Raw genomic sequence first — 15,206 nt, 5'->3', positions numbered from 1 at the left:
AAAGTGCCCGAGTACATTAAAATGGTACAAATACAAGTACTCGTAAACATTTTACTTGCATTGAAAATGTATTTCGTAAGAAATTGCGGATTTTCTGATATTCTCCATACTGCAAAAATGATTTTACCAGCACTGGCGGGGCAACATCTCTCGACTTTTCGGTGTAACTACCACACAAATGATGTAATTAATTGTATTCATCTATATTAAAAATATGAAATAGTAATGAACTCGGGCACTTTTTTGCATTTAAAACTGCTTATCAGGAAGATAATGAATAGAAACTAAAATCTCCATACATTTTCAAACGGCTTCATATCACTCTTATAAATAAGTACGGACGATATCACAAATGGCGCAATTATATCCCGTATGGTTAGTACGATAGCCCGAATAGGTGGTTAAGCACTTTTTATGGTTATTTTGTATGCACTGTATTTGTAAAACAACAAAACATGATTAATTAAGAAAAAAATCGTCAATACAGAAAATACAGATTTTTTAATAGAGTGGATACAGATTTTTTATAAAACCACCTGGCAGCTCTGAAACAACAATCAATACGAAACTAACGATTTTAAATTGGCTCACCACTTTAGTAGCCTATTGGTCCCAAGCAAACGATTAACGTGCCCTATTCTAGTTGAAATTCTATTACTACACTATGTTTGTTTTGATTCGCTATGAAAGTTTGACAGATAACATCAGGGGTGTGTGGATTCATGCAGAACATGCAGGGGTGAGTGAAATAGCTTGGGACTGCTTGGGACCGTTGTTCTGGTACTGAGTGAGCCAAAAATAATAATGATTTTCTTCGGGACCCAGTGGTCTTAGAGTTACCTCTATGCTAATAAGGTGATTTTTACAAATGCAATCGTACTTAAATTAAAATAGTTCCAGTGTATCAAAGTTGATGAAATTTTGGGTTTGGGTTCCATTTTTAATGCAGATTACGAATATGCATTTACCTCAATACCTTCACGCAGAAAAAACTATCGTCGTAACAAAAATATTTGAGGTAAATTTAAACGTAAACTCAGTTTGTTCTGGCCACAAACATATATTAGGTTGATTCCAAACGTATTCCATGTTTGAAGTCATGTGAAATCAATGTTTAAAATAAAAATAATGTTACGTTTATTTCAAAAATATTCGTGTTGAAAATAAACGTATTTATTTTTGTTTGGTTTGACAGCTATGCGAACAATAATAAATATGTTTATTTTAAACATGCTTCTCATATTGTTTAAAATAAACATACATATTTTGGAATTATTTTAGTAGTTGAGTGCAGGGTAAAGCAAAATAAAACGGTTTGCAAAGAAATAGCCAGGACATCTTAATTCCTGCTCTTTTCGGGTGCGATTAAGGGTGACCTGTGGGTATTGGGGTCCTGGTCCGGGATGCGAGGACCCGTCGGGGTGGGTTTTCGGGGGTTCCAGTTCAGTGGAACCGGTGCAAATTTGTGTTATTAGCGTCGTTTTGCCGTTTCTGCCTCGGTTTCTGCCACTGGTCCTCATACCGGTTTCTTTCCGTGTTCGATATCGGAGGAGGATCCGGAATGGATTCGGAATGGATGACCGTTTTCTGTTGAGGTTGAGCAAAGCTGGGGCAACTTTTTCCGAATGTAACAAGAAGGAAATAAAAAGGCATGACACGCTAAAAACCGTTCACCCAAATCCTATATTGTTGAAATAAACATGCTTTTGAATTTAATTCAAACATAAATATTTTAGTTTTAAACATGCTTTCAATTTACTTTGAATAATTCATATGTTTAGAGTATAAACATTTATATTTTTGTTTTAAATGAACAAAATTCGTATCCGTGTTTTAAGAACCCAATTGACAGCATCGAAAAGATCCACCGAAACTGAATGAAACCCACTACTTGGATATCGTTTGAAAACTCCGCGGAAATCCACTTCCAACCTTGACTGAAACTTTCGTAGGCAGTATCGGAAATCTTCGACCGCAATCCAAAACCTGCTCCATCGGGAACGTAAACTCATAAAAATTGTCTGGAACGTTTGAAGTCTTCCTCGGTTGTATCATAGAGGTAACTCTAAGACTAGAAGGTCCCGAAGAAACGTGCTCAACTTTTTGGCTCAGCTCTGGTACTCTGTTCGGTCCCAAGCTAGTCGATTCACCCCTCGAATCATAGGAAAATCCACATTTTATCTGTCAAACTTTCATAGCGAATCAAAACAAACATAGTGTAGTAGTAGAATTTCGATTAGAATGGGGTACGTTAATCGTTTGCTTTTGACCTATAGGCTAGTCAAGTAGTGAGCCAATTTAAAATCGTTAGTTTCGTATTGATTGTTGGTTGTACCCTCGGTTGTACCAATGTGATTGATTATTTGCCATTTTTGTGCATATTCAAATATACACTGAAGTTAAAAGTCGCCCATGGTCTAGCCCATGGTGCTTTCTGAAAGATTGCATCATAAACATAGCTAATCTTTTTAATCCAGCCTAATCTTTCCTAATCTTTTAAATATATTAAGTTAGTATAGAGATTACAATGTCTTTCCCTTCGGTCAAAACCTAACCTACCCAAAAAAAAAAATGTCCGTCGAAATCATGTCAATGTTGTTCAGTTTGACCTATCTCGGTGAATTCTACCCAATTTTTGGGTAGTTTTGTTTGTACAGTCTTCTCCAGCTGCATACATCAGGCTATTTCAAAACTACCCAAAGTTGGGTAGAATACTTCCAGATCGGTCCAAACTGAACCTACCCCAAAAATGGGTAAACTGTGTTGGGAGTGATAAGTTGTCAAATGAACAACATCGACATGATTCCGATCAACGTGGTTCGTTTGTCAACTTGTCACTCCCAACCTCGCTCCCAACACAGTTTACCCATTTTTGGGGTAGGTTCAGTTTTGACCGATCTGGGTGGATTCTACCCAAATTTGGGTAGTTTTGAAATAGCGTGTGCGCATTGTATCCCGCATAAACGCGAACCATCACATGACCTTACCGATAATGGTTATAAATTGTTTATAATCCCTGCTAAACTTCAACTGAAATGGTTATGGAACTTTACATGAACGTTTGTGTGATAAAGTTTTAACCTTATGTATTATGGTTTTTTGGAAGCAGACCTTACAAATAATGGGTTGTTAAGAACCATTACCATTCCAAATTCTTGTTTTCTCCATACATTATCGGAAAGAGAACTATATTAGAACGTTTTTACTTATGGTTTGAGAACATTAATGGTTATGGTTATGGTAGTCAGTAAGGTCCATTAATGGTTTTGTATTATCGCTCAACTTTACGTGAAATATATCGTGAATTGGTAATCAGTAATTTACAGGCAACCAATTCGCGATATATTCCACATAAAGTTGATCGATGTTACAAAACCATTCATGGACCTTACTGGTTACCATAACCATTACCATTAATGTTCTCAAACCATAAGTAAAAAGGTTTTAGTATAGTTTTCTTTCCGAAAATGTATGGAGAAAACAAGAATTTTGAATGGTAATGGTTCTTAACAACCCATTATTTGTAAGGTCCACTTCCAAAAAACTATAATACTTAAGGTTAAAACTTTATCATTAAACGTTCATGTAAAGTTCCATAACCATTTCAGTTGAAGTTTAGCAGGGATTATAAACAATTTATAACCATTTTAGGTAAGGTCAATTTATGGTTCGCGCTTATGCGGGATAAAAATTGCATTTGGTGCTTTGAGAACTTTCAAAATCATATGAATTTATACACGCTTCGTGAGATTCTGGTTGGAGAGCTCAATACGCCTTTTTAATGCACCACCAATGTAGAGTGCGCCACGCGAGTTCGAGAAGAAACGTCAACCAAACCATTTGTTTACATCAGAATAAGTATTTTCCCCAACGCAAATAACAGCATTTTTTATTCAAAATCTTGCCAATTTCTATCGGTAATTGTCTTATTGTACGATTTTGCACAAATCTGAACTGATTTGCACCTTAACTTTCTAAGGCACTTTTCTAATTTTCCATATTTTTCAACAAAAATATTCCTGAACACCAGCAGGATCTTTTCAAAAACGTTACAGAATTAAATTTTTCAACTGTAGATTAAGTTTTGCAGCATCTCAGATGAATCAATTTATCAGGAAAAGTAAAAAAGTGTTCCGCTTCCTATGTCTCAAGGCAAAAATTTATGCTCACAACACTCTTTTGGACGTTCTCCTATTCACCACCAGAGGTTGAATCGATCATTTAGTTTCTATTAAAAAGGCCTATTGGGTTGTTTAACTTCGAAAAATATACAGATGTTTGATGTTTATACATCACCTGATAGAGCTTCTTTTTCTGAGCACAACGATATTTTTATCGATCCCATAGACATTCACCTCGATTTTTAAATCAAGATTTAAATTTTTGATCGTTGACACAATCTATTCGTTGACAGCTCGCTCCCATACAAAGTCCCACCAAGGGGTGCTAATATGGTGATTTTTGCTAATGTAATCGTACTTATTTAAACAGTTCCGGTGTACCAAAATTGATGAAATTTTGGATTTCGGTTCCATTTGAATATGTTTTTATCTCAGTACCCCTAAACAACCCAATGATGGTAGAAATACTCAGGAAGAGGTGGGCGGAGAGAATGTTTTGAGCCAAATGAACTTCCAATCGAACAGAAATGCAATCACCTTTATGTTTCGTGTGCTTCCCAAATTCAACTATTTTTTGGAATCAAAAACAATATTCTAACCTCGATTCTAACTCTATTGATTAATTGACCACTTTGTCAAGCAGTTTTGGCGTGACTTTCTACCAGCGATTCCACAAAACTGGACCAACTAACTTCTATTTTTTTATGAAACGCACAAATGATGGCTACTTTTCTTGTGGTTCTAGAAGAAAAAATCTCAAAATAATGTTTTATTTCAAAGCTCGAGTGGTAGTAAACGTCATTTTAACTGCTCGAATGAAGTGGTTAATTTTGTGAAATCGCTGGTAGAAACGCCAAAACTGCTTGACAAAACGGTCAATTATAGGTGTGTGTATCACTCAGCGGACGGTTAACATTCAATCAGCGTGTAGATCTCACTCACTTCCCTGTCCCTCACCGATAGGGTTTCCAGCGCCAGAGTAACCGCCCATGGGTTGTACTTTGCAAGTGTGCGAAAGACGGTACCTCACCGTAGGTTCACCCGAAAATTCAGTGCCCTTTTGGACGAAGATTTTCCTAGGAAAAATCGATTCTATCATCGCCCGTTCCTGGCGAAAAGTGTTCCTTCGGAGACGAAAAGTGTGATTTCGGTAAAATTTCGAAAAATCGAGCCGCAAGTTGTGAATGAAAGTGAAATTTCCGAACTTTTTCGCATCACACCAACATGGGGCACTCGTTCGTGTGGTTGTGTTGGTGTTGCTTGTGCGCCGGCGACGACGGTTCTCTTGATGGCGGTTGTAGTTGTGCGAGGATGAAAAACTACGAATCGTAAAGCAAAGCAGAACAAACTGTCAAAATATTGTCCGAGCGCGCGTGTGTGTGTGTGTGTGCGCCAGACGACGGAAGAAGAAGTGCCGCAGCAGATTCTCAACAAAAACAACAAGAAACAAAAAATCAACACAGCCTGTGGTGGCTCGCTCGAAGCTCTGACTGTCTGAGGAAAAACGGAAAATCGGACGACGACGACGACGGTGTGAAAAAAAAAAGATTATTTTCCTCACGGGTTATTCTATTCGGAACGGTTATTGGTTACTTGGTGGAATACGAAAAAGATCGATTTTCTTATCCTCCGGGAAGCCTCGATTGTGAATTGGCATTGCGATTAACGCGACTAGTGCAAAACCGGAAAACGATTAGAAAAAAAATTACTGTAATTATGTTTAATCGAATCAAATCGCTGGGAATAATTGATTAGGAATTTGGAAAATTTCGCTGTTCGGTAGAATAAGTTGATCGGAAGAAAAATTGCGGAAATTTGTAAAACCCCGCAGAGAGAGAGAGGGCATAGTCTTCGGGTAGAATTATTATGCTACCGATCAGCGCGGATCGATCGTGCACGGAGATAGGGAAAAGATTGCGTGAATCTCGCTCCGGGAAAGGCGATGTCGTCTTGATAAATTAGCTAGTGCTCGCGAGATAATTGGCAGCCATATTTAAGTTGTTGCATCGTTCTTTTATTTGTTGTTTTTTTTTTTCGCGGACGCGTATCAGGGGAAAACAGCTAAAAGTCGTGTGTTGGAAGAGATAGGACAAGGCAAGGAATTGCCTAATCTGCTTCTGGCTGTGACATACACTGCCTTTCATCGGTTCGGTCGAAGCGGATCATACGAAGGTGCCAAAGGTTGGGTTTGGGGGAAAAAATATAGGAGAAACAGTTTGGTGCGGTCAGACTGGTTCTAAATAGTTTGGTGCGTGAGGAGCGGTCATTTTAATGCTTGAAAAGGTTCAGCATCTACAGTAGCAGATTGATCGATTCGGGGAGCTGGAGAGCGACGAAGAGAATCGTCCTTTCATGTCTTGGTTGGTGAGTATGAATACTTGTGCTAAAGAGTGCAGTTCCCTTTTTAGGTACAATTAGAACCACAGGATAAGAATGCAGAAATTGCCATCTTTAACGCACTATAACAAAAAAAACAAGGTATTGATTGGGTATGTAGTAGAATATGTGGTTAAAACAAATGGGAACTGAAACCAGAAATGATCAACTCTGGACATTTTTGACGGTTGTGTGCAACCCATGAGTCTTAATATGATGGGCTAAATCATGGCATAATTCCAAATTTGCTTACTTGACATCAATTCGTGCGAAAAATAGCACCTAGACTGCAACATCAAACAAACAATTTCCAGCGACATTTTGGTACTGTCCTTACCAATTAAATGTAATAGAAATGGGACAACACCGAGGTCCATTCATATAATTGGATTAGAACAAATCGCAATGTTTGGATTGCAGGAGGCCCAAGCACTAGTCTAAGCTCCATAGCGTTTTTCACTTTAACCTAGGTTAAAGTTTGAGGCTCCACCCCTCCATAAGCCCATGAGATTCTTACCCAAACATTGCCAAAGACAGACGACAGACCTCTTCAGCTGCTCTCTACAGGTTATGGGCCTGCCGCATTAAAAAAATCTAGAAACATGAGTACAAGCTCGTGATCAAACCGAGTGTTTCTCAAGTTGGCTCAGACTGGCGGACCCTTATGTCTTCTTTCTATAGAGAGGAACATTCGAACCAGTCAGTGGTTGACCAGAATGATCTTCGGGCGGTGTGCACGTTGAGTACACGGAATCGGCCAAAGTTGAAGACGACATTCGAGAACATAGAATTCTCTGGGCAGATCAGTTGCCCCACAGGCTTATCAAGTCGGATCTGGACTCGTTTAGTTCAACGAACGGACCAACTTATCATTACGACCTTGAGAAATTCTGGAGTTGCCATAACTGGTTGGTTCAATTTCTGCTCCTGCCGGTGGTACATTTCGTAAAAGAAAATTTCTCTACTTAGTACTGGTCTACGGGGTGTTGCCCGTCGTCTAGTATTATGTCTGTGAAACCTCTGGTTGAAGACGGTGTCAATTGTGTTTTTCTTTTTATAAATTAAGATCTACAGCGTCGAGCTATCGAGCAGCTAGGATCGAGCTAGATTTGCAGCGATTGGAAGAGGAACGACGAATCTAGGAAAACGCGGCCCAGGAGAAACCACGCGCTGAGCAATCCCTGGAATCTTCAGGGAGTTTAATTTTTCCTGGAAAAACTGGAATAGTACGGGAATTATGAAATCCTAGTATCAAGCATCAAGCAAGGAACCTTCTCAAGAATTTCCAAACATTTTATAATACCAACGGTTTCGGCCAGGATGTATCGTCCTACGTTGTGATCTAGTTGACGAACGGTGGAAATCGGCAAAGACGAACATATATCGTACGTAGCACGAATAAAATGCATTGCCTCCAAGAGGCATCTTGCCTGCTCCGGAGTAGTCCGATTCTAAGTCGATTGCGTTGCAGGTGCTCAAACCGTCGAAGAAGCCATCAAGCTGCGAAAGGAACTAGACGATCTTCTTAGGAAAGGTGGCTTCGTTTTACGAAAGTGGGCTTCGAATAAGCTAGAGGTGCTCCAAGGAATAAACCAATGTTCACTAGGGCTTGCAGCGCCGATCGTCGTCCGAGGAAAATGCTGATGCAAGAACTATGCCTCCTGAACTGCAGCCGAGACTCTTTCTACTGGTGCGACTCGACTGTCACGTTGCATTGGTTGCGATCCCCTCCAAACAACTGGAAAACGTTCATCGCTAAAAGGGGCTCGGAAAATCAAACTCTAACGCATGGATTTCAATGGAATCATGCCGCCGGTTCGGAGAATCCAGCGGATTTGCTGTCACTAGACGTCAACGATTTCGTTGTAAGCAGTTTCTGAAGGCACGGTCCGGAATAACTATTCAAAGCGGAACATTGCAAGGTAGAGGCGACCATTACACCTACAAAACAGCAAATCAACGAAGTATTCTACAGGCTCAGGCGCATATTGCCTCCGGTTCATCGAGAATATTCGGCAAAAAGCGTGCACCCAGTTGATTTATTGGGATAAAAGTAAGATTTTCAACTTTTCCCCAGTGATATTCATATGGAGAGTAATAGCAAAGCCGTACCCCGCCTGATATTATGCTTACTACGAATATCAGTGTCGGAAGTGAAATTCAGTGCTAGACCAATATCTTACGTCAATTGACATTGTTGACAGCACGCAGTCTTGGTTGTTGCTTAAGTTTGCGCTGGATGCCTCGTTGGAAACTTGAAAAGCATTCACGACTGACTCGCTGGTCCGTGTGATTCAGCCTCACATAATGAAGGTTCAGAGCAAGCGTGCGATACTTCGTAAATCTTCTCAATGCTGCTCTCTTGATTGACTTCAACCTACGTAGCTCTCTCGTCTGCCAGGGAGGGTGAGACACTTTGTGGTGAGTTCTTTTCGGGACGTGTCTGTCAATGACATATGCCAAGACATGTGAAAAGGTTTGCGCTGCAGCCTCAACATCATCTGGATCAAGGATATTCTCCCATACCTTGCTAGACAATTCATCTACGGTGGTCAGCTTTACGGAAGCCATAAGAAACCGTAGCAGGATAATCTTCAAAATCACGCACGAGTTTGACCTCAACAGTGACAATTAGAGGAGGGTGATGTGGAACTAGCTTAGTTAGTGCACAAGGAGCCGAGGAAATTAGTGGAGCCCTGTCCTGTGTGCTCACGAAGCAGAGGTAAAAACTACGATCGTTTTCGTTAACTACATGGTTAATTTGAGAAAGCATTGCTGCGCTGTAGTTGTCGAGAAGGCTAATAGCTCCTGCGTGAAATGTAGAGATATCAGGATCTGGGTACAGGAATCCGCTATGAAATGGAACCCAAAATGAATATCTCATCAAGTGGAGTGGCACTTTCGATAACTGTGAAAACTGACCGATGAGTTCATCGTCCCGAACTTTTTTTTTTTTTTACTTTAAATGATCTTTATTTCTTGTGTTTGTGTGGTTTACATGTATGAATTTTCAAGTGACACAGATGCGTCTTTTCAACTTTAGTACATTTCAGGCATAACATTTGATAACGGCACAAAAGCATTTGTAAACAAACTTTCTAAGGCCCTTAACCAATACCACTTTCGGAAAGGTGATAGCTGCCCCTATCCGATGATGTTGTAGGTTTGCGTGGGCGTACTTTGGTTCGCGTGTGAAGGGCATTAGAAAGTTTGTTTACAAATGATTTTGTGCCGTTATCAAATGTTATGCCTGATTTGACATTTTAATTATTAATTACAGTTCTCAGTCCTATCAGGCCTGTTTTAGAGAATGACCACCTTGGTGGGATTGATTTGTTTTAAATTGAAAAAGGAAACTACATATAACTACTATTTACAACTACAACTACTATATACACCTAACCTACTATATACAAATTGCTTATCAAAGCATGTTCTGATAAATTACATTTTTGTGCAAATTTAGTCTTAATTTCGTTAATTCTGGAATCTATTTTGGCAATGCCTGCCTCTTCATGTAAATTTGTTATTCTAGTGTCGAAAGGACGATCAAGAACCATCCTCAGCACTCTATTCTGAGTGACCTGAATTTTGTTCCTGTGAGTCTGTGCACATGATTCCCACACCGGAGCTGCGTAGAGGATCGCCGGTGCTATGATTTGTTTGTAGACGGCCAGTTTGTTCACCCTTGAGAGGCGGGATCTGCGGCAAATCAGCGGATACAGACACCTAACCAAGGCAGAACACTTGACTACTGTTTTCTCTACATACGAACGGAAGAGGAGCTTTTCATCGAACAACATCCCGAGATAGGTAACTTCGGAAGACCACTCAACCCTTGTGCCATTCATGATTACAGTACAAGATGGAGCCGGTTTCAGTTTGGGCGATTGCCGATGGAGGAACATGATCGCTTGTGTTTTGGAAGCATTGATTTTGATTTTCCACGTGGTGGCATAATCAGCAAAGGCGTTAAGGCATCGTTGAAGTTTGTTCGTTATTTCGCGAGGCATCCTTCCTTTGACGGCTATTGCGGTATCATCTGCGAACAGGAAAAACACGCAACCGTCTCCAAGGGGAGGAATGTCGGAAGTGTAAATGCTGTAAAGCAAGGGTCCCAGCAGACTGCCTTGCGGAACTCCTGCTGGGATGGAAAACGTGTCGGAAAGACAACCATTCAACGATACCTTAAACGACCTTTGCTGGAGGTAGTTCCGGGTGATTTTAATAAGATGTAAAGGAAAGTTGAAGTTACAAAGCTTGTACACAAGTCCATCATGCCAAACATTGTCAAACGCCTTTTCAACGGCCAACAAGGCCATGGCTGTGGACTTGGATACAGCTTTGTTACTTCGGATGTTATTCATCACCCGCACTAGCTGGTGATTGGTGGAGTGCCCCTTTCTGAACCCAAACTGTTCCGGAAGGAGAATGTTATTTTCCTCGACAAACTTGAGCAAACAATTGAGAATGAGTTTCTCGAACAATTTGCTCAGCGCTGAAAGGAGGCTGATTGGTCTGTAGCTTGAAGACAATGTTGGATCCTTACCGGGTTTGCGGATTGGTATGATTTTTGCTATTTTCCAGATGCTTGGAAAGTAGTGCAGTTCCAAACATCTGTTGAAGATAGTGGTTAGAAGAGACTGCCCTTTCATGCTGAGTCTCTTCAAGATCAAGTTGAATATACCGTCAAACCCGGGAGCCTTCATGTTCTTGGTGTATTTCAGCGCTGAGCACATTTGTTGTACTGTAATCGTATCCACCGGAGGCACAACACAAGGGGAGGCATCTAGGTTTTGAACGCATTGCGCAACCTGATCATCGAGCGGACTTTGGATAGTCGAGCCAAGCAAATGCGATGAAGCGACATGCTTGCCGATCGCATTTGCTTTCTCCTGTGGGGTAATTAAAAGCCGATCGTCATCATTTTCGACTTTGAGAGGTGGAACGGGTTTGGGATGATTTTTCAGGACCTTGGCTACCTTCCAGAATGGTCTGGAGCGGTCGTCCAGATTCTGGACAACACGCCCGAAACTTTCATTTCAGAGTGAGTCCATTCTGGAAGCAATCTGCCTGTTCAGATCGGCGTCTACGAACATTTCTCAACCGAATAAGTAAATGGGTGTGGGAATCAATAGCAACAAACTTACCCCTCACAGGAACTTGTCGAACGTATGCCTCGTCAGCCACGGATATGGCCTGTTGGAGTCCTTCCAACGTCCGGTCGATGTCATCTACGGTATTGAGCAGTGGATTTTCATCGATGTTGCTGTCCACCATTCGTCCGTACTGCACCCAGTTGACATGGTGGTAGTCTTTACGCAGGCAGCTTCTAGCAGGAACCACGTTGACACCGACTTCAGTCACATTTTAACGGCGCCGGTGGTGTAGTGGTAAGCGTGATTACCTCTCACTCCAGCAGGCCTGGGTTCAATCCCAGTCGGCGCCGCCGGGATGTTCTGAGGCATAACATCTCTGATCACGCCTTCCTTCGGATGGGAAGTAAAGCCGTTGGTCCCCGGTTCATGAGTTGATGGGTCGATAGGTAGGGTCCAGGTGTGGGAGCTGCCTTCCTGGCACGTCGGTAGCATTGGTGCTCAGCACGGAAAACAAGATCGACGGAAAAAACAAACCAAAAGGAAAAAAAAAAGACTTCAGTCACCACCGGTTGGTGGTCGGAGCTGAGATCGTTGTGCGGCTCCGGCTTGGATAGTCCGATGTTTGACAGGAAAAAGTCCAGCGTGGAGGGATTTCCCGACGGAGAGATGAAGGTTGGTTCGTCCGGAAATTGCACAGTGTACAGTCCATGTTGTGCGTGGTCGAACAATAGACATCCGTTCCGGTTCCTCTGGTAGTTCCGCCAAGCTTCATGGCGGGCATTCAGGTCACCCCCAACGATGAATCGGGAGCTAGTATGGGTGATAGCGGTCAGGTCCTTCTTGAATTGGATTCCTAATCCGTTGCTTGTGGTACACTGGCGTGGGCAGTAAACAGCGATGAACCGGACGTTTCCAGTTGGTGATTCCACCTCCACACTAACGGCCTCGATGATAGAAGTGCGGATGTGGGGCAGAGTGCAAAACTTGATTCCCTTTCTGACGATGACCGCTACACCACCCCCCCTGGAGCTGGTGCGATCAAGCCGGATAATGTTGTGGTCAGGCAACCAGAAGCTGTCACCGGACTTAAGGTGGGTCTCGGTTAGAAGAACCACGTCGATGCTATGCTTGCGGAGGAAGTCGGCAAGCTCAATCTGTTTTGCTCTTACAGAGCAAGCGTTCCAAGTAGCGATGGTTAGCGGTTTAGACACCATACTGGATGATGAACTTACCGAGCACTTGGATCTGTTCGGGCTTATTGCGGCACTTACGAAGAGCACCGGTCATGTTGACGAAAATTTCCATCAGTTCATCCGCTGAAAACAGATCTGGGTTGTTGTTTTGCGCTGGTGGTTGTCTCCAGAATCCAGGGGGGGATGGAGAGCTTTGGCCAGCAGAATCACCAGAAGTTGCTTGAGCTGAATGCACCCGTGAATTCGCTTGCCTTTGCTGAGGAGCACGAAGAGGCGGGAAATCCTCCGTCCGAAATGCCGGGACTTTGTCCTTCTTGCGTCCTGGTTGGTTGTTATTTGCCGCCTGTTTTCGGATGCGTTTGAAGTCCTCGCGTTTGGAGCACTGTCTGTCGGAATCTTGGTGAGCACCACCACAGTTGGCGCATTTTAAAGCCACGGCTTCATCCGCAGGGCAGTCGGAAGTGGCGTGGTCTTGAGCGCAATTGCCACAGCGTGGCTTAATGTTGCAGTTGCGGGTGCCGTGTCCGAAGTTCAGACACCGCTCGCTGGCACTGAGTCACATCACGATGGCCGCCACGGTATGGCTCCCAGCGGACGATGATGGAATTGATGGAGCGGATGGTTTTCAGCGCGTTGAGTGTCACCGTTCCCTTCTGGAAGTGCACCAGGAAAAGGCTATCCGGATACGCCTTCACATTTTCGTCCTTCCTTGTCATCCGATAGACGGCACTTGGGGCCAGCTTGTACCGGTCTTTGATTTCAGCTTCGATAAACTTCGGGTCGAAGTTTGGTAGGCCCCTAATGACGACCTTGAATGGCTTCTCACCGGGAATGTCGTGGGTGAAGAATTCCACCTTGGAAGTCCTCAGGTGGGCGACGACCAAGTCATACTCCGCTTTGGTACGAAGCACCACCTTGGTGCCGACTCTACCCAACTTGTATTCGGCTTTAACGCCCAGCGTCGCTAGATCTGCGATGAGCTCATTAAGATGGGCATTTTTCACCACCAATGGAGGTAGCTTCACTTTTGCCGCACTCGGGCCGGCAGGATTTTCGTTGCCGATGGCGTCGCCGAAATCACCGATGTCGCTGGCGTTCGTCGCAGTGACATCGGACTGGCCTCGATTCTTCTTCCTCTTCTTGCTGCGTTTTTCCAACACAGCTGGCTGGATATTCCCATCCATGGGGAGAACAGCAAACCTGTTCGAGATAGGTACACCGGAGCTTCCTTAACCGGGGTTCTGGACCTTCGCCGGGCTTCGCGACCGATGCTTCCCCATTTTGGGGCACACACACACGCACGACAAACCGCGAAAGAGAGAGCGCGAACACTGTCGCCACGAACTTTTCAAACAACTCGAGAGACCGAGCTAACACCGAACTGAACTGCTTGACGATCAAGCAGAGAATGAATTGGTCGGTTTATTTCACTCATCGAGGGTATACTTATACCTGCGTCGAGTAGCATATTATTAATACAGGGAGGGTACAATACATACAGTGGGAAGCAAAATACTGAAAAGGGGAGGAGTTTAGCTTCTTATGCTACGGGCACAAAACGAGACACCACCGTCGAAACGACTATCAGTTATTCTCTACCGAAGCGAACAGCTATACTATGGCACCGAAAACCAGTGGAAAGGCCGCCAAGAAGTCCGGAAAGGCGCAGAAAGTCATCGTCAAGGGAGAGAAGAAGAAGAGGAGACAGCGCAGGAAAGAAAGCTATGCCATCTACATCTACAAAGTGTTGAAGCAGGTCCACCCGGACACCGGAGTCTCGTCGAAGGCTATGAGCATCATGAACAGCTTCGTCAATGACATCTTCGAACGTATTGCTGCTGAGTCGTCCCGTCTGGCTCAATACAACAAACGCTCGACGATCACCTCCCGCGAAATCCAAACTGCTGTCCGTCTGCTGCTGCCGGGTGAGTTGGCCAAGCACGCTGTCTCTGAAGGAACCAAGGCCGTAACCAAGTACACTAGCTCCAAGTAAATTCATACCGTCCAAACAATCAATCGGTCCTTTTCAGGGCCACAAATCGATTTCCAACGTGAAAGAGGTTTTGATGATTTATTGAACTTTTAAATGTTCGAAAGCAGCGTTAGCAAAGTTCACGATAAGAAATCAGTTGATTTGCCTTATGAAAATAATGTTGACAAAAAGAATAAGAGGTTGCATCCATGACACGACCGTACGGTTTTGACGTAGGACGTCTGTGATTTCTATATGGGGGTACACATTGTGAAAACCGAATATGGAACATGAATTAATTGTGACACGCTTGGCATGGATGGCGAACAGACCGACCAGATAGGCCTCGCTGAATTCCTGTAGGGCCATTAACGACCGAGCTCTGGAAGCGCAGATCGGTCTTGAAGTCCTGGGCGATTTCACGGACCAGACGCTTGAAAGGCAA

The 15,206-nt window shown here is 43.1% G+C and overlaps 1 protein-coding gene across 1 annotated transcript; it reads left to right on the top strand.

Moving 5' to 3' along the window:
* The first annotated feature begins 14,407 nt into the window (after positions 1 to 14,407).
* LOC135700007 (histone H2B-like) lies at positions 14,408 to 14,782 on the top strand. Its single transcript, XM_065220364.1, has one exon. The coding sequence runs from the start codon at positions 14,408 to 14,410 to the stop codon at positions 14,780 to 14,782; it is 375 nt and encodes a 124-aa protein (XP_065076436.1).
* Positions 14,783 to 15,206: the final 424 nt, after the last annotated feature.

The sequence above is a fragment of the Ochlerotatus camptorhynchus genome, unplaced genomic scaffold (assembly GCF_037179485.1).
Source record: "Ochlerotatus camptorhynchus isolate MF236.1 unplaced genomic scaffold, CSIRO-AGI_Acam_v1.1 ptg000125l, whole genome shotgun sequence".
In the NCBI taxonomy this organism is placed as follows: Eukaryota; Metazoa; Arthropoda; class Insecta; order Diptera; family Culicidae; genus Ochlerotatus; species Ochlerotatus camptorhynchus.
This window is presented reverse-complemented; position numbering and strand designations above follow the sequence as displayed.

What these genes read in the sequence shown, in the direction of transcription:
- LOC135700007 (XM_065220364.1), top strand. Translation starts at nt 14,408, where the DNA reads ATGGCACCGAAAACCAGTGGAAAGGCCGCCAAGAAGTCCGGAAAGGCG.